At 35.8% G+C, this 20352-nt stretch overlaps 1 protein-coding gene across 1 annotated transcript in view; it reads right to left on the reverse strand.

Moving 5' to 3' along the window:
- The window catches only part of LOC148311482 (uncharacterized), a 32058-nt gene extending 14056 nt beyond the window's left edge, over positions 1–18002 (reverse strand). Inside the window, exons 1-3 of the mRNA XM_088256576.1 lie at positions 16915–18002; positions 8466–8670; positions 3328–3784 (exon numbers count right to left, since the gene is read on the reverse strand). Of these exons, the coding sequence (XP_088112702.1) occupies positions 3328–3784; positions 8466–8670; positions 16915–17024 (772 nt within the window). The 5' untranslated portion in view covers positions 17025–18002. The remainder of the gene's footprint in view (positions 1–3327; positions 3785–8465; positions 8671–16914) is intronic.
- Positions 18003–20352: the final 2350 nt, after the last annotated feature.

Here is a 20352-nt window from a genome sequence, read left to right on the forward strand (position 1 = left end):
TTTTTGTTATTATGTTTCTATATTGTGTGTTTATTTTATATAATTTTAACCTTTGATTTACACCGGAATATTTATTTAAGTTTTAAAAATATCAATAACTTGACGTGTTCAGTGTATATATTTTTTAATTACGAAAACGATAATATTATAAAAATTTAATAAAACGTAGATTGGTATGTTTTATATAAGTATATAAATTATACACAAACGTATTTAAATTTTAAAATTTGTCGTAAAAATTAACCGTCGAAAAAATATGATTTACATACAGAAATATTGAATGAAATTTTTGATGATACAACCAATTTTTTGTACAATGAATTGAGGAACAAGAGGCGATAAGTAAAGTTCAGACGTTTTTGAAGGTAAAGACTTCGAAAGCATTACACAATTTTCAAAGGTTTCTAAGTAACGTCCTAAAAATACTCCAGATACAAAAACCACTAAAACTTAAAAGAGGTCATTCAAAAATCAAAAACACCATAGAGTCTCAATAGTCCTAAACTGATCAAGGCCATTAACACAGATCAAGATGTCCTTGATAGTGCAGACCACTCAGAAAATGTGCAACGTGAAATTTGATTACACAGTATATGAGCACATGAAACACGGTGTAATTGGTGCGTATAACATATGGATTTTATAAATGTACTGGCACAAATGTACCTATAACATGACTCTAATCGATCCCAAAAACAGACTTATAGGTTTGTGGCAATATGCTGAAGAATTGGTATGGTATTCATTTTACTTACATTCCAATGTATGTAATTTCTTTGTGCGAAAAAGAGTATCATATACTGTTACTTTTTTATGGGTAACTGTTACATTTTAATGGATAAGAGTTACTTTTTATATGGGTAACTGTTACTTTTTAATGGATAAGAGTTACTTTTTAGACGGGTAACTGTTACTTTTTAGATGGGTAACTGTTACTTTTTCGATGGGTAACTGTTACTTTTTAGATGGGTAACTGTTACTTTTTAATGGATAAGAGTTACATTTTAGATGGGTAACTGTTACTTTTTAATGGATTAGAGTTACTTTTTAGATGGGTAACTGTTACTTTTTAGATGGGTAACTGTTACTTTTTAATGGATTAGAGTTACTTTTTAGATGGGTAACTGTTACTTTTTAGATGGGTAACTGTTACTTTTTAATGGATAAGAGTTACTTTTTAGATGGGTAACTGTTACTTTTTAATGGATAAGAGTTACTTTTTAGATGGGTAACTGTTACTTTTGAATGGGTAACTGTTACTTTTTAGATGGGTAACTGTTACTTTTTAATGGATAAGAGTTACTTTTTAGATGGGTAACTGTTACTTTTTAATGGATAAGAGTTACTTTTTAGATGGGTAACTGTTACTTTTGAATGGATTAGAGTTACTTTTTAGATGGGTAACTGTTACTTTTTTATGGCAACTGTTATTTTTTTTCAGTAACATATTACTTTTTTGATGAGGTAACTGTTACCTTGTTTGATGATGTAACTTTTTTGAGGAATAACTTTTACTTTTTTGATAGATAACTGTTATATTTTTATTACATTTAAGTTTTTTACTGACATTTCTTGGTGGAACTGCATTTTATGTAATAAAATAACGCTTTAGTTTTTTCCACATATATTTTATTTGACCAGTGACCTAGTTTTGTCGTTATCAACATCACCAGACTGGTAGGAGGCATGACATAATTGTCGTGTTATAGACACAACAAGGCAGGGACTGAAAACTATGGTTATACATATTTTTTTATGAAAAAATGAACTTGACTTGAATGGTGATAATAACAAAAATAATAAAATGAATTTAAATTCGCTATTTTATAATTTTTACATTTTACAAGAGACTTTGTTTACAATTGTCCATATAATGAATAAATCTCGTATAGAAATTTATTTTTTGAATTTTAACATATTCTTTTAATATATCCTCTTTACTTTTTACTCTTTTTAAAAAAAAATTGTTTTGGCAGTCACTTTGTAAAAATATCCATTAATTTTTACAACATTTTGAGTGTGTCCAAATACTTGTTCACAAAATGGTGAATGTTATTGTAAATAAATTATCTGGTCAAATAATAAGCTTAATAATAAAAATGAAAATGGTATTTTCTGGTGTTTCTCCTGTGTGTGATTATAATCCAGGATTCGGATCTCACATACTAATATAAGAGTTTCTGCTTAATAAAAAGCTTCTTTACATCTCACCAATAGATGTCTCTAGTGAAGTTCTAGTGATTCAAGAACAAGGTTTCTAAATTGGTTCATATATATAGAACTTCCAAGAATTTGAGTAGTGTGGTTGTCAATAATGGGTAGAATGGTGAATGTTACACGTGTGTAAAGTGATCACTTAAACCAGCCTATGACGGTCGTCAGCCCCGTAAATGCCCAGACTTCCATATTCTTCTTCATCTTTGATGAGATGTCAAAAAATAACATTAATTTTTAATTTAAGTTTTGTGACACGTGTTTCAATGCGTTCAGCATCATTTAAAAAAAAATTCATCACATTTTACTCATTTTCTTGTTGCATACTAGTGCCTCAACAGTGACGATGTGATATCGTTTTTTTGCGAACGAAGATCGAAGTTTGAGCATTCCAGGGCTAAAATGACAAACCCGGTCACTAGTCAAGTGAAAAGAAAAATGGAAGAAAAACTATCTCGTTGTTTTATTACATAAAATGCAGTTCCACCGAGAAATGAGCTCATAACCTAAATCTCAAAATCTGAGATCGTGTGTCAATTTTATCTATTTTCTCATTTGTTTGTTTATATTTATTTTAAATATCCTTCTTACCTTATGTTTTTCTCATTTATTTCTTTTAAATATGCTTCTTGTGCCTATTTATTGTTTTTTTTTATTTTGCCATGTATTAGTATTAGTTTTGGTTATTTAAAAAAAATGTTACTTTATTATTTGTGTTCCAGTCTTGTTAACCTTAATCCCATGTCCCAAAATGAGAAATATAAATTCCTCATCGGGAATATTATATGTATATATGACTTATGTATGTAATATGTTTTGAAATAAATAAAAAATAAGATAAAATAAAAATTTGACAACTTGTTAATCTGTTAACCTGGGGATTTGTCAATTTCTCTATTTGTCAATTTCTCGATTTGACTATTTGTCGATTTGTCGATTTGACTATTTGTCGATTTCTCGATTGGTACATTTGTCGATTATATCTTTAGCTTTAAAAACGACTGATCTCACGTTATCGCCGACAGTTTCAGAACTTGTAGCATCAAGCTTTGGGAAGTACGGTATATATCGAGTAAGTATTACTGTCAAGCCAAGTGAGAACACACAACTTACCTTTGTCATTCTCGTCGCTCTGGCAGTCTGGCGTGCTACGCAGCTCGTCGTCGGAGCTCGACGGCGACGTGGGCGCGCGCCTCCTGGCGTGCTGCTGCTGCTGCTGCCGCGGGTGCAGCAGGTGCGGGTGCTTCCTCATGAGCGAGTCCAGCTCGCCGGGGCGCGGGTCCTGCTGCGAGTACTGCCGCCGCAGCGCGCTGCCCGAGCGCTGCAGCGGCTGGTTCTCCTTCTCCGAGTGCGCGCGCTCCAGCTTGGGGCGCTTGTCGGCGCCGGCCGAGGGCGCCGCGCCGGCGGGGCCGTGGCCGGGCGGGCCGAGCGCGCCCAGCACCTCGCCGCCCACCATGTCCGCCTCTATGCGGCGCATGATGGCGTCCTGGCCCGCGCCCTTGTGCATCCACTGGCCCGTCTTGGAGAGCAGCTCTTGCTTCTTGCGGCAGAGGATGCACACCCAAATGACCTTGAACAAAAAAAAATACATGTAAAATAATGTCAATAATAGTATTAAGAAAGAGAGACAGGCGCCCGTCAGGTACTTGTAAACGAAGATAGCACAGTGAAAAGTACAATCAAAAAGAGATAGATGCCCGTCAGGTACTTGTATATGGAAACAACACGATGATAAGAACCATGAAATATAGATAGATGCCCGACAGGTACTTGTATATGAAGATAGTACGAATAAAAAGTGATAGATGCCCGTCAGGTACTTTTATATGACGATAACACGATGATAAGTATTGTGAAAAAGAGATGGATGCCCGTGAGGTACTTGTATGTGGAAATAACACGATGATAAGAACCATGAAATATAGATAGATGCCCGACAGGTACTTGTATATGAAGATAGTACGAATAAAAAGTGATAGATGCCCGTCAGGTACTTTTATATGATGATAACACGATGATAAGTATTGTGAAAAAGAGATGGATGCCCGTGAGGTACTTGTATGTGGAAATAACACGATGATAAGAACCATGAAATATAGATAGATACCCGACAGGTACTTGTATATGAAGATAGTACGAATAAAAAGTGATAGATGCCCGTCAGGTACTTTCATATGAAGATATCACGATGAAAAGTACGGTGAAAAAGAGATAGATGCCCGTCAGGTACTTGTGTATGAAGATACTACAAGGAAAGGGGGATACTTGTATAAAGAAGATAGCGCGATGGTTAGTACGTTGTATACCTGAAAACACAAAACGTGCGGAAGCAAATACGCATCATGATTGGTCCCCTGGTTAGTTGTAAAAATAAAACTTTTTCAAGTTGCGACGTCACGACCTTTATCTAAATCCAGTTTTATCATAATCCAAAGTTTGTGAGATTAATCTCAGTAGAATTCGTAGAATGCGCGAATTTTCTGCTATTAAATGGGCAGAAAGCCAAGAGGCGTTGGTAGGGGTGAGCGTCCCTTTAGCGTAGGAGCATTTGGCAACAAGATACGAGGGTGAGATGCGTCTGCTACTACCGACACGCCACTCTCCGCAGGCGTGGGCAGAGAGGGTGGAAAGTCTACCAACCACTAACGTATGTCCTTCATCTTTAAACCCCCATCTGCACCCGATGGTGCATAGGGGTTGTTGATGGTGTTGAGATGACAAAAAAATGTAAAAATAATTCCTAAATGAGACATCCAGATTTGTGAATAAGGATTTGGACACACGCCAAATGATGTAAAGAATGAAAAAAAAAAAAAATTTCTTCTAACCTTTTCCACACCAATACATAGGTGCATAAGGCACTGCATCATATAAACGCAATTTTATCTTTATCGTTGTTAACACACGAAGGAAAGGTAATCAGCCCTCCGCTTTAGGTACTAGTCCAGGGTAATATTGAATAAATATATTTTTTAAACACTGCTTCATATAAACGCAGTGTTATCTTGATCGTTTACACATGAAGGAAAGGTGACCAGCCCTCCGTTTCTAGTACCAGTCCAGGGTAATATTGAATAAATATTACAGTGAAAAAATCACTTATATTTATTTGACCCCCCTGGGAATCAAACCTGGGAAATCCAGAACGGTAGCCAAGCATGTTATCAACAACACTATATTATAATTTTTACACATTAAAAGGGTTATTTATTGTCCGCTATAACACTCACTCCTTTCAAGAACGTCATAAATAAAAAAAACTTGATTTTTCAGGAGAACGTTTTTAAAGTTTAAAAATATAATACAATGTATAAAAAATAAATATCAAGCAACTTTTTACCGTGCAACAGATCTATTTAGGTAAAACCTGAATGTTTTTTCTCCATTTGAAAAATATTTAGGATATTTAAATAAAAAAAATAAACAATATCTTTTCTTCAAAATGCAAAAACAACACTTTCTGCCCTGTAGCGGGTAAATATTAAGTTAAAAATATGCCTCTTTTGCTGGGATATAGTGCATTTTCTGGGCATCCCGAAAACATGCACAACTGAAAATTGACGATTTTTTGTTTATGACATTTTTGAAAGGAGTGAGCGATATCCTAAGTTGGTTTAATAAAGTTCCGTTTTATCGAGGTTTTACTATACAACGGAAACGCATCCTTTTTTTATTATTTATTTGGCAGTCACCCAGTGAAAGGATGTTTCTGCTAGTGTCAAGTATTAAAACGCATCCTTACCATAGTGCAGTGGTATGCACTGCGAAACAAAACTGCATAAAACTAATTTAGCACGATCCCCTTATAAACAGCGAATCGTTCGCAGCTGTCTCTCGGCGCCCAGCGGATTAAAGTATTATTTTATTTATAAAAATATGAATTTTCGTATGGCATTACACGAATTTCAGTAATATGGCAAATGGCGAATTGCATATTCTGAAATTGCACACTGCAGTTGAATCTGCATAATCCTAAAGAAGATTTTTAAATTTATTTAATACAGTTACAACAAAATATTTAATTCAGTTGGCAGACGGTTCTGACGGTTTCGTCCGCCTCCGTAGTGGTCAGCACGCTCGGCTACCGCTCTAACGGTCCGAGTTTGATCCCCAGGGGGTCAAATAAATATGTAATAAAATACCTAGGTAAAATACCTATACATTTTATTAAGTACTTAAAAATAGTACCTACATAAAACAGTTCTACCACCAGATGTCACATGCGTCGCACAGAATAAAACGAAAGACATCAGATAGAAAAAATATAATATTCTGGACTATCAGAATCAGATAGATAGATAGAAAATTATTATAAAGATAAATTAAGAATAAACTTTAATTATAAACTTTAATAACAAAGCAACACATTGTTTATTTTATTATTATACACCCACTTTACATATTATTTACACCCAATTTACAAAGAAAAATATTACCACGTTATAAATATAAGTGATTAATTCACCCTAATATTTATTTAATATTACCCTGGACTGGTACCTGAAGCGGAGGGCTGATCACCTTTCCTTCATGGGTTAACGATCAAGATAACGCTGTGTTTATATGATACAGTGCCCTATGCACCATCGGGATGCGGATAAGGGTTTGAATGAATGGCGGTTCTACTTGTCTTTATACTTGCGACATTTTGAGTGTGTCCAAATACTTGTTCACAAAATCTGGATTATCTCCAATTATAGGAGTTATTTTCATGTTATTTTTTGACATCTCATCAAAGGTGATGAAGAATATGGAAGTCTGGAATTTACGGGGCTGACGACCGTCATAGGCTGGTTTAATTGATCACTTTACACACGTGTAACATTCATCAATTCTACCCATTTTTGACAACCACTCTACTTAAATTCTTGGAAGTTCTATGTATATAAACCAATTTTGAAACATTGTTCTTGAATCACTAGAACTTCAAACTTTGACTCATCCTGGGGACCGAACCCAGGACCTAGCATGGTAGTTAAACGCACCAACCATTACACTATAAAGGGAGACATGACATATTAAACATGGATGAAAGATTATTGGTTCAATCGCCTAGGTATTCTGATTTGATTAGGTACTCGGTGCTCATAATATCGGATCATTTGGCTAATTCTATGAGTGGACATTCAATTATCCTCACTATGTTTCATTCCGTAAATAAACATACTGGGTGCGTAAAAAGTTCGGACACATTCGTCTTTAACTTCAATCTTCTTCTTCTGATTGTGTCACTCTATACTGAAGTTATAGCAATTATCATGGTAATTTTCACATCTGGGCTCTATTTTCATCTGTTCTTGGTCTTTCTAACATCTGAACTGTTATTTTCATCTTTTCTTGGCCTTTCCAAAATCTGGGATGTTATTTCTTTTGTGTTGTTGCCTTTCCAAAATCTGGACTGTTATTTTCAACTGTTCTTGATCTAATATCTGGACTGTTATTTTCATCTGTTCTTGGTCTTTCTAACATCTGGACTGTTATTGGCCTTTCCAAGATCAGGACTGTTATTTTCAACTGTTCTTGGTCTATCTAACATCTTGACTGTTATTTTCATTTGTTCTTGGCCTTTCCAAAATCTGGACTGTTATTTTCATCTGTTCTTGTTTTTTTAACATCTTGATTTTTATTTTTATCTGTTCTTGACCTTTTCAATATCTAGGCTGTTATATCTTGGCTTTTCTAAAATATTGACTATATTCTTTGCAAATAATTTATCAAGTTAACCTCCGATTATAACGACTTCTGACCTGACCGGACAAATCGTTACAAGGTTATGACGGGATTCCCGAAGTCTTGTTGATATGGACCTCAAATTAAAAGCTAACCCACGATTATTCCGACTACTGACTTGACAGAACTTATCGTTACAAGGTTATATAACATGTTGACGGGACTCCTAAAATCTTGTTGATATATGACCTCAAATTAAAAATTGACCCACGATTATTCCGAAACCCAACCTGACCAAACACATCGTTACAAGCTTATGACGGTATTCCCAAAGTCTTGTTGATATAAGACCTTGAATATGAGGTTGAACCACGATTATTTCGACTACCAATCTAACCAGATGTAGTGTTTTATAGTTGGGATGAATTTTTATGGTTGGGAGAAATCATTTTGAAGTCTTGTTGATACGTGACCTCGAATTGAAAGTTGACTAACAATTATTGCGACTCCCAACCTTATGTGACAGAAGGCCATATGACATGTTGACGGGATTCCCGAAGTCTTGTCGATGTGTGACCTACCTTGTTGGAGCGCAGCGTGACCTTGCCGCCGCAGCGCGCGCAGCAGCGCGTGTGGCAGTAGTTGCACACGTGGCCGACGCCGTCCGCGAACTTGGTCTTGAGGCAGATGTGGCACGTGGCGTCCAGCTCCACGCCGGCGCGCTTCTGCTGCTCCGAGCGCTGCCGGATGCTGTCCTCCAGGATCGTGACCTCATCTTGCTTGCGTCTGTAACAACAACACACGCTATCAACAGTGCCCACATGTTATCAATAACATTCTCACGCTTTCAACAACACCCGCACGTTATCATCAACACCCACACGTTATCAATACCCACGCGTTATCAGCAACACCCGCACGTTATCAACAACACCCGCACGTTATCATCAACAACCACACGTTATCAACAATACCCATGCGTTATCATCAACATCCACACGTTATCAATACCCACGCATCATCAACACCCGCACGTTATCATCATCACCACTCACGTTATCATCAACACTCACGCTTTATCAACAACACCCACTCGTTATCAACAATATTCATAGAACCTCACGCGAAAAGTAGTATCACATATGATAAAAATAAGTGTCAGGTTGTGGTCCCGTGGTTAGTGTAGCAGACTCTTGAGTCATGGTTTCTAGGTTTGAACCCACCCTACCACAATTTGATACCTATTTCCAATAATGAGCCGCTAAGGCTCTCAAAAAAGTATAAAAATAAAAATAAAAAATTAAATAATAAAAACACAAATATTTCTCTTTTTAAGAAAAAAATAGTGAAGGACATATTGGCACCATTGGTGCCTTTCACAATTGAGTGCTTTATTTCAATTCAGTTTTTTGAAATGGAATAAACGCAGCGCCTGAGTAAGGGCAAAACACATAACTTCCTGAAAACTTTTTCATATAACCAAGATGTATTTGATCACATATGTATGTGGATAATTATAATAAAATAAACATAAACTTCTCTTATTAGCACAAACTCCACATTAGAGGTTGGCTTCAGTGCTCTTTCACTATTGAGAGTTTTAAGTTTTTTTTAAAAATTAATCGAATGAACAGCAGCGCCTGAGTTTAGGCAAAATGCATAACTTCCTGAAAAGATTTTCATGGAACCAAGATTTATTTGCCACATATCGCTTACTCCTTTCAACGTCATATATAAAAAAAACTTGATTTTTCAGGAGATCGTTTTTAAAATTTTAAAATATAATATAAAAAGTGGTTGTAGCAAAGTTATTTCATTTTATTAAGAAAATAAAAATAAATTAATTAATTTTGGATCCCTGACTGGGTTCTATTTTATACATGTCAGGCAGCTGGTCAATTTGGGTATAGGCAATATATTGCAAGGATCTTACTGCAAACTCAATTGTGTTTATCGGCTTCACATGTATTTTATTATATCTTCGTGTATTATAATGATGAATTTCTTTCTTAAAAATCGGTTTGGTGTTGCTGTGAGTCGTTTCAAACACTATTTGAAGCATTTTATTTATAATTTCAAACGTTAAATTTTTAAAAATCTTATTTTTTGCGTCGCTGTCCTCATTGCTGAAGGTAGTGACCATCCCCTCACCTTATATTCATTAAAAATAATGTGTAGTCTTCCTCAAGCTAATTGTAACAACATAATACTTATTTTTTTGACATCTCATCAAAGATGAAGAAGAATATGGAAGTCTGGGCATTTACGGGGCTGACGACCGTCATAGGCTGGTTTAAGTGATCACTTTACACACGTGTAACATTCACCAATTCTACCTATTATTGACAACCACACTACTCAAATTCTTGGAAGTTCTATATATAAGAAAAAATAATAAAAATGAAAATGGTATTTTCTGGCGTTTCTCATGTGTGTGATGATAATCCAGGATTCGGATCTCACATACTAATATAAGAGTTTCTGCTTAAAAAAGGCGCTCTACATCTCACCAATAGATGTCTCTAGTGAAGTTCTAGTGATTCATAAACAAGGTTTCTAAATTGGTTCATATATATAGAACTTCCAAGAATTTGAGTAGTGTGGTTGTCAATAATGGGTAGAATTGGTGAATGTTTCACGTGTGTAAAGTGATCACTTAAACCAGCCTATGACGGTCGTCAGCCCCGTAAATGCCCAGACTTCCATATTCTTCTTCATCTTTGATGAGATGTCAAAAAAATAATATGAAAATAACTCCTGTAATTGGAGATAATCCAGATTTTGTGAACAAGTATTTGGACACACTCAAAATGTTGTAAACATAATACTTGACAGAGTGGTTCCACTGAGGCGCTGTTTACAGCGGCTGCAGAATTGTCATAATAATGATAATGTAATTCTCATGACAACCTCTAGTATGGAGTAGTACAAATAAGAAAATTATATATTTATTATATTATGATCCACATACATATCGCTCACTCCTTTCATCAGCGTCATTTATAAAAAAAAAACGTCAATTTTCAGTTGTGTATGTTTTCGGAATGCCCAAAAAATGTACTATATCCCAGCAAAAGCGGCATATTTTTAACTTAATATTTACCCGCTACAGGGCAGAAAGTGTTGTTTTTGCATTTTGAAGAAATGGTATGCTTCAATTATTTTTTTAAATATACTGAATATTTTTTAAATGGAGAAAAATTAGTCAGGTTTTACCTAAAAAGATCTGTTGCACAGTAAAAATTTCAATAAGTAGCTTGATATTTATTTTTAATACATTTTATTGTATTTTTAAACTTTAAAAACGATCTCCTGAAAAATCAAGTTTTTTCGATATGACATTGTTGAAAGGAGTGAGCGATATATGACATTCTTGTAATATGTTTTAAAAATAAATATGCTATTTGAAATTAAATAAAGAAGGGATTATGACGCTAGATACCTTATAAGTGACTAACAGTTGAAACAATAACACAGTTACTATTGGAAGCCTTCCGCCATACGAGTATGTATGGCCCTGGAGACTAGTTATGTTAAAAATTATAACAATATGGACGATATTGGAAGCTCCTAACCGCATTCCCAGATTTGATACAGAAGCATCTAGGCTTCCTGACAGACCTTATCTTGCAATGCAATTACAAATTTAATCAACTAAGTAGCGAAAGCTGTCCGCCTACGTAGTGTAATGGTCAGCACGCTCGGCTACCGTTCTGTAGGTCTCGGGTTCGATTCCCGAAGGGGGGTAAAATAAATATAAGTGATTTTTTCACTGACAATTTATTCAATATTACCATGGACTGGTACCTGAAGCGGAGGGCTGATCACCTTTCCTTCATGTGTAAACGATCAAGATAACACTGCGTTTATATGACACAGTGCCCTATGCACCATTGGGTGTAGATAAGGGTATTATTATTATTTTATTATTAAGTAGCGAAAAAATTAAGAAAACTTTAATGCAATATTCACAAACTCTACCCATGATTGACAACCACACTACTCAAATTCTTGGAATTTGTAAGTATATTGATCGATTTATGAATTAATTTTTAAATCAAACACAATTTTTTTGAGTCTACTAACTTACTTAATACAATTAAAAAAATATTATATTATATCAATCCAAAAAAAAGATCTTACAAAGTTTTTCCAATAAATAATTTCAACAAAATATTAAATTGAAACAAATTAAAAATCAAATAATTTGTGTCTATAATAAAGAAGGCAGTCCGCCTACGTAGTGTAATGGTCAGCACGCTCGGCTACCGTTCTGGAGGTCCCGGGTTCGATTCCCAGTCTAATATTTATTCAATATTATCCTGGACTGGTACCTGAAGCGGGGAGCTGATCCTCTTCCCTTCATGTGTTAACGATCAAGATAACACTGTGTTTATATGACGCAGTGCCCTATGCACCACTGGGGTGCGGATAAGTGTTTGAAGAAGATGAAGAAGAATAATATAAACCTTATATAATAATTAAACAGTTTTGGAGCTATGAAAAATGAGTGTCTTTGTAATAAGGGTAGTACAAAGAAGAAAAAGATATATTTACATTGCAGTCGTACAGGAGAAAGTGACCAACTAACAAAGCGTAAAATGTTCAGGAGGGCTATTTAAGTCACTTTTGCTTGGCAAGAAAATAAACATCAATGCAGTTAGTCATTTTTAACAAGTCAATATATTATACTTCAAGTTTAAAATCATTTGGATTTTTTTCAGGGCAATGTTAAGCTAGTAAGATATCAAACAGTCAATGATTACGTTTTTGTAAAAAATGCACTTGGTCACATTCTCTTGTATGACTACAACATATCCCTCACTCCTTTCAGGAACGTCATAAATAAAAATTTGTCAATTTTCAGTTGTGCATGTTTTCGGAATGCCCAGAAAATGTACTATATCCCAGCAAAGGCGGCATATTTTTAACTTAATATTTACCCGCTACAGGGCAGAATGTGTTGTTTTTTCATTTTGAAGAAAAGGTATTATTTAATTATTTTTTTTAGTAAACCAAATATTTTTCAAATGGAGAAAAACCATCAGGTTTTACCTAAAAAGATCTGTTGCATAGTAAAAAGTTCAATAAGTGGCTTGATATATATTTTTAATACATTGTATTTCATTTTTAAACTTTAAAAAAGTTCTCCTGTAAAAACAAGTTTTTTGATTTATGACGTTCTTGAAAGTAGTGAGCGATATGAATTGGGAGGTGATGACGATCAGAATCGAATTAAAATATAAACTGGTCACCCTTCATGTTGTTTTTTTTATTAAATTCTCCATAGAAGAGCACATTGTCTGTCGGGAGTGGGTTGGCAAATTCACTTTCTCCTCTTAATTAAGACTTCGTGAGCCCTGATAATGTGCGAGTGACGTCAGCTGTCTGATTGGTTGCCAAAGTACCTGTATACGCCGATAAAGGAATTGCGACAAAACGGTCATGTACCTATGTAGGTATGTAGGTACATAACAGTTTTGTTTCTATACACCCCGTTTGCATGCGCATACGGGGTGTAAAGAAACAAACAAAAATATTTACAACATTTTGAGTATGTCCAAATACTTGTTCACAAAATCTGGATTATCTCCAATTACAGGAATTATTTTCATATTATTTTTTGACATCTCATCAAAGATGAAGAACAATATGGAAGTATGGGCATTTACGGGGCTGACGACCACTTTTAAGTGGTCGTCAACTACTGCTTTAAGTGTTCACTTTACACACTAATTCATTATATATTTTTATATATTTTTTTAATATAATACAATATAACACCCAATTTCCTTTGTAAAACTTCAAATTTTATTTTATAAAGGTCCAACTTGATTTGTAAGGTATCCAATTTAGATTGTAAAACGTCCAATTCGAAGTAAAAAACTTGCTTATAATGTATCCGTAGAACACATTTTGTTTTGTACTTTTTTTATTATGAAATATAATACAACGTCCAATTTGTTTTGTTAAACATGCAATTTGATTCGTAAAAAACAATTTGATTTGTAAAGGCGCTAGTGCACTTCACGGAATTTTACTGTCCGGCAGTCCGGTTTTGAAAAATAAAAGCGACTACAACAGTTTAGCGTGATCGAATTTTGGCGCACCGTGATCACGCACTGATCGAGCGCACCGATCCGAAGAAAGATGGACAAAAGCACAAGCCAATCCGAGCCAATCATCGTTTCATCACGCTAACTGAAGTGCCGGACGGTAAAATTCCGTGTAGTGCACAAGCGCCCTTAGGCCAATTCGGATTGTAAAACCCCCAATATGTAGTGAAAAACCTGTATAAAATGCAGTCCCACCAATAAACGTCAGTGCGAACATAAACCATAGATGAAACATTGACTAATAGTTGCGTAGGTACTCGGTAGGTACTTGACTGGCGAATGATGAAAGGGTATCAGATTAAATCGTGAGGTATAGAGATAAGGAATACCGTGGGGGAAAGACGTCATCGGTTTCCATCCGGATGCATAATAGTCTAAAAATAAACTGATTTAGGAGGAAGCCCACGCGTTCGCTTTCGGGTTTTTTTGACGTGAAATTGCGTCATTCCCTACAATACGCACGCTCCAGAAAATAAGGGGGAAATTATGAATAGGATGTACAGTAAAAAGACAACCTGTTTTTAGGACACAGCTCGAATACCAAAAGAATTTGTTACCTGAATACCCGTGTCGGGTTGTGGTCCCGTGGTTAGTGTCGCGGACTCTTGAGTCAGAGTTTCTCGGTTCGAACCCACTCTACCACAATTTGATAACTATTTCTTATAACGAGCCACTTAGGCTCACAGAAATAGCGTGAAATTGAAGTATTTTTTAAAATAATAAAAAACACGAATACTTTTCTTTTTAAAAAAAATATTTATAAATAAATAAAAATATGGAAGTTCTAACTAATCACCACGCCACCTCTCCACAGGGGTAGGCAGAGAGAATAGAACGCCACACCAATCTGTCTTTGCAAACAATATTTGCCTCTTACACATTCATGCATCTCCTCATCCATACCCACCGATTATTCCGACTCTTGACTTGACCGCTTTCAATTTTAATTTGATTTGATCGTGTCAAGTTCTTCTCAGTCTTCCTCTGCTTCAATTGCCAACTACATTCGCTTTGTAAATTCGTTTCACTATTGTTACTACTGTTTCTTAATGTGCCTCCGTGGTGTAATGGTTAGCGTGTTTAGCTACCGTGCTGAGGGTCCCGGGTTCGATTCCCAGAAATAAACATTAGTGATTTTACACTATTATATTTATTTAATTATACCCTGGACTTACACAAATATTTCAATTTCATACTATTTCTGTGAGCCTGAGCGGCTCTTTATTAGAAAAAGGTATCAAAGTGTGGTAGAGTGGGTTCGAACCGAGAAACACTGACTTAAGAGTCCGCGACACTAACCACGGGACCACAACCCGACACAATCGCAAACAAAATAACTAATAATAGTATGAGACTGTCCAGTTTCCTAAAAATAATTGCCAAAGACTTCGATAATGAAAGACCTCTCCTAGTAAAAATGCACCTTCTCTGCTAGCTTTTAAGAAACGTCTGAGACATTACTATCTATCATTAGAACCCTAACTGTCCATCAAACCTCATCCCTCTACCTCCATCCATAAACTCCCTTCATACTTCGCCTTCCTTATTATCATCATCTGTCCGCCTCCGTAGTGTAATGGTCAGCACGCTCGGCTACCGTTCCGGAGGTCCCGGGTTCGATTCTCAGGGGGGGTAAAATAAATATAAGTGATTTTTTCACTGTAATATTTATTCAATATTACCCTGGACTGGTACCTGAAGCGGAAGGCTGATCACCTTTCCTTAATGTATCAAGATAACACTGCGTTTATATGACGCAGTGCCCTATGCACCATTGGGTGCGGATAAGGGTTTTTATTATATTATTTTATTATCATCATCAATTAAATCAACTAAATTTAACTTCAACTCCACTTTTAAAAATATTCCCATTGTGATTCATGTGTCTTCTTTCTCTCTTTAAAAAATTGATTCTTGTACAAATGTCAGACCATAATAATTTCGATTAATGACCTGATGATCGAATGATTATTCCGAAATCGGTAGTCACGAATTAGTGCATATTATTATTTTTTAACATCTCATCAAAGATGAAGAAGAATGTGGAAGTCTGGGCATTTACGGGGCTGATGACCGTCATAGGCTGGTTTAAGTGATCACTTTACACACGTGTAACATTCACTAATTCTACCCATTATTGACAACCACACTACTCAAATTCTTGGAAGTTCTTTATATATATATGAACCAATTTTGAAGCATTGTTCTTGAATCACTAGAACTTCACTAGAGACATCTATTAGTGAGATGAAAAGAAGCTTTTTATTGAGCAGAAACTCTTTTATTAGTATGTGAGGTCCGAATCCTGGATTATAATCACACACATGAGAAACGCCAGAAAATATCATTTTCATTTTTATCATTTTAGCTTATTATAAATAATATCGCCCACTCGTTTCAAGAACGTCATAAATTGAAAATCGCCAATTATCAGTTGTGCACGTTTTCGGAATGCCCAGAAAATTAACTCTATCCTAACAAAAGTGGCATATTTTTAATATTTACCCGCTACAGGGCAGAAAGTGTTGTTTTTGCATTTTAAAGAAAAGGTATCGTTTAATATATTTTTGAATATCCTAAATATTTTTCAAATAGAGAAAAAACCTTCTGGTTTCACCTAAAAAGATTTGTTGCACAGTAAAATGTTCAATAAGTGGCTTTATTTTAATACATTGTATTATATTTTTAAACTTTAAAAACGTTCTCCTGAAAAATCAAGTTTTTTGATTTATGTCGTTCTTGAAAGGAGTGAGCGATATGAAAAAACCTCCTATAATTGGAGATAATCCAGATTTGTGAACAAGTATTTGGACACATTCAAAATGTCGTAAGTGAAGGATGAAGAGTGTTATATTACCATACCACAAAGTTAACAATGCTTTTAATATATAAAAAAATATTTGGTCCAACTTGCCTCATGATCTCATTTTCCCTCTGCTCCTCCTGTTTCTGTCGCAGCATCACGCCCTCAATGATGGCTCTCTCCTCCGCCGTGAGGTACGACAGGTCGGGCACGTCTGCCATCGCGAACCTTCAACGATCCCACGCTTTGGGAAGCGCTCTCACACTATCCGCAAACGAAAAATCCCAGGAACTTGCATCTTGTCAAGAAGAATAACCGCAAAAAAAACACAAAAGCGAACGGTTTAGAGCGAAGTTAGCCACAAGTCAAACTGTCAACTAGAAAAAAGGCTTAAAACGATTGTTTCCTTGTATATTTCGACTAATTTATACTATGTTTTAAACTGTTTATATACAAGGCAACTAAAATCCTTTCGATTGTCACGTTTTTGACATAATTCGTGCCACAAGTCACATATCAAACACATATTACATTTTCCGTTGTCTCTTCAACCGCTACATGTTGGCAGGTCGCGCGAGCACCGACGCGCCGTCGGCCAAATTAGATCCCCGGCACATGATCGAATCAGTTGTTCGGAATCACTTTTAAGCGGCGCCGAAGGTAAATAAAAAAATAATACAGGCGAATCAATCCGGAGAACGCGAGCGACTTTAGCGAGCTTACCATCGTGCTATACGAATCACACTTTTAAACGGGTTATTTTATGTTATTTTGGCTCGAACACCATCGTTTCTTGGTTGTTTCAGCGTTATATTCGGGTTGTTGAGAGATATTTTGCTAGAATACTGTTCGCAAAGTCACCGAGTTTGTAGATTTTTGTCGCAAATTGGCGCTGTTTGATTTCTGTTTCCATATTGCACCGATTGAATCAGAACCGTCTCTCGATATCGCTGTCATAAATTACAGTTTTCTCCTCCCGAATCGCGCTACATTGACTGTTTTTTTTTTACTTGTTTAAAATAAAACACGGTCGAAACGCGCGATCGAGGGTCGCGGGGCCGGCGGGGGCTCGTTCGGGGGGCTCCGGAGGGCTCCGGAGGGCGCTCGCGGGGGCTCGGACGGCTTGATAAATAATATAATGCGTTAACACTGAGCCAATGGCGGATGGCACACGGTGTGACGTCAGAACTGGTCGTATTGATCCCGCAGAGCGTCGCGCATGCGCCGGTTTCCATAGACAAAGTTTTTCCACGTAGAAATTTTCCGCAGATGTCTCGCCGGCTACGAACGCCTCCTAGGTACAGCGGGCTGCAATCGGCGCACTTTTTAAATGAATGAATTTCTTAACCCTCTCCTTCATTAAAATGTCGTGTGACCCAATTTTAACATAATTTATCTTGGACTCTAGATTTGATCATTCCCTTTTCCCCTTTTATTTCCTTCCGAACCTCTTCCAGGTGACAATGTGAAATATTTCACAACATATCGCTCACTCCTTTCAACAACGTCATATATCAAAAATCGTCAATTTTCAGTTGTGCATATTTTCGGAATGCCCAGAAAATGTACTATATCCCAGCAAAAGCGGCATATTTTTGTCTAAATATTTACCAGTTATAGGGCAGAGAGTATAGTTTTTGCATTTTGAAGAGAAGTTATTGCTTTAAAAGTTCTGTAAAATTCCCAAATAAATAATTAACAGGTCTTACAAATAGCTAAGTTTGCAACATTTAGAGTGTGTCCAAATCTGGATTACATATCTCCGATAAGAAGTTATTTTTTAAAGTTTATAAAATAAAACTGTTCTTTTTTAAACCACTTTTTATTGGTACTTTTTTCCAACCGGTTTCAACAAAAACCTTTCGTCATCAGGGTTAAACATGGACATATTCAACACTGATGATGACAAGGTTCTTGTCGAAGCCGGCTGGAGAAAAGAACCAACAAAAAGAAGTTAAAAAGAAAGTGATTTCACTTTATAAAGTTTATAAAATGTGTTACAAAATGTTTGCGAAAAGCATTCAAGAAAAAAGTTATTTTTTATATATTTTTTTTGACATCTCAATACAGATGAAGAAGAATATGGAAGTCTGGGCATTAACAGAGTTTGACAAGTATTTGGACACACTCAAAGTGTTATAAATAAATTAACTGGTTAAATTATAAGCTAAAATAAATTGAAAATCATATTTTCAAGCGTTTCTCAAATAAGTGAAAAATAATCCAGAATTCACACACCTCACTTTTTTATATATTTTTTATTGGAAAACCAACAGAATATTTAACAAAAATAACGTAATAATAATAAAACCCTTATCCGCACCCCAATGGTGCATAGGGCACTGCTTCATATAAACACAGTGTTATCTTGATCGTTTACATATAAAGGAAAGGTGATCATCCCTCCGCTTCAGGTACCAGTCCAGGGTAATATTGAATAAATATTACAGTGAAAAAATCACTTATATTTATTTTACCCCCCCTGGGAATCGAACCCAAGACCTCCAGAACGGTAGCCGAGCGTACTGACCATTACACTACAGAGGCGGACAGAAAACAAAAATTACATAAATTAATAAAATTAAAAATTAAAACATTCCAATTAGAGGTTTTCACTAAAGTAAACTAAAAATAAAAATTAACTGTCATGTACATAAAAGTATAACTATATAATAAACTTACATTACATGTTTTTATCAAATATTAGAAATTTTCTTTATCAACTAGTCAAATAGAAACACACAAACGGAAAGAGTCTCTGCTTAATAAAAGCTTTCCTCGTCCCACCACAGATGGCTGTTTACCCGCGCATACTGTGTTACGAGTTTAATCAATATATCTAGAGGTTTCAATTAGTGTGGTTGTCAATCATGGGTAGGATCGGTGAATGTTACGCGTGTGTGAAGTGATCACTTAACCAAGCCTATGGACGGTCGTTAGCTTAGTTTATTTATTATTTATTGATGATCCTTCACCGGTAAACAATGCGCCAGACTTGCCTTGCCTTCGTATTGTTTGCCTTGGCATCGTTACGTGCAGTGCCCTATGTATTATATGCCTTTTTAAATATCAAAGTTTTTGATAAAACGTTCCCTAATTAAAGTGTTGGGCAATTTCCCGACAGATTCTTCTTCTTTGAAATCCACACAAAAATGATGCACAGGGCACCTCATCGAATCCAATTGGTTTGCCTAGATCGTTATATAAGTCAAGGTAAAACGTTACTACTACTACTACTACTACCATCACGCCATTTCCCCGCAGGGGTGGGCAGAAATGATGGAACGCCACACTCTTCTGTCCTGACATACACTCCTTGCCTCCTTCACATCCATACATCTAGTCATACATGCCCTCCGATTACGCAGACTTTTGGCACCACCAGATTTTAGGTTCTGATTGATCTGATCGTGCCAAGTCTTTTTCGACCGTCCTCGTTCTGTTTTCCCGTTCACATTCTCTACACATATTTTCTTAGTTATTCTCTCGTTATCCATTCGCTCCACACGTCCATAACATCTTAAAGAACTCTTCCTAATATTTTCAATT

This window comes from Brachycentrus maculatus, unplaced genomic scaffold (assembly GCF_059751285.1).
Source record: "Brachycentrus maculatus isolate JH-2025_06_01 unplaced genomic scaffold, ASM5975128v1 h1tg000064l, whole genome shotgun sequence".
In the NCBI taxonomy this organism is placed as follows: Eukaryota; Metazoa; Arthropoda; class Insecta; order Trichoptera; family Brachycentridae; genus Brachycentrus; species Brachycentrus maculatus.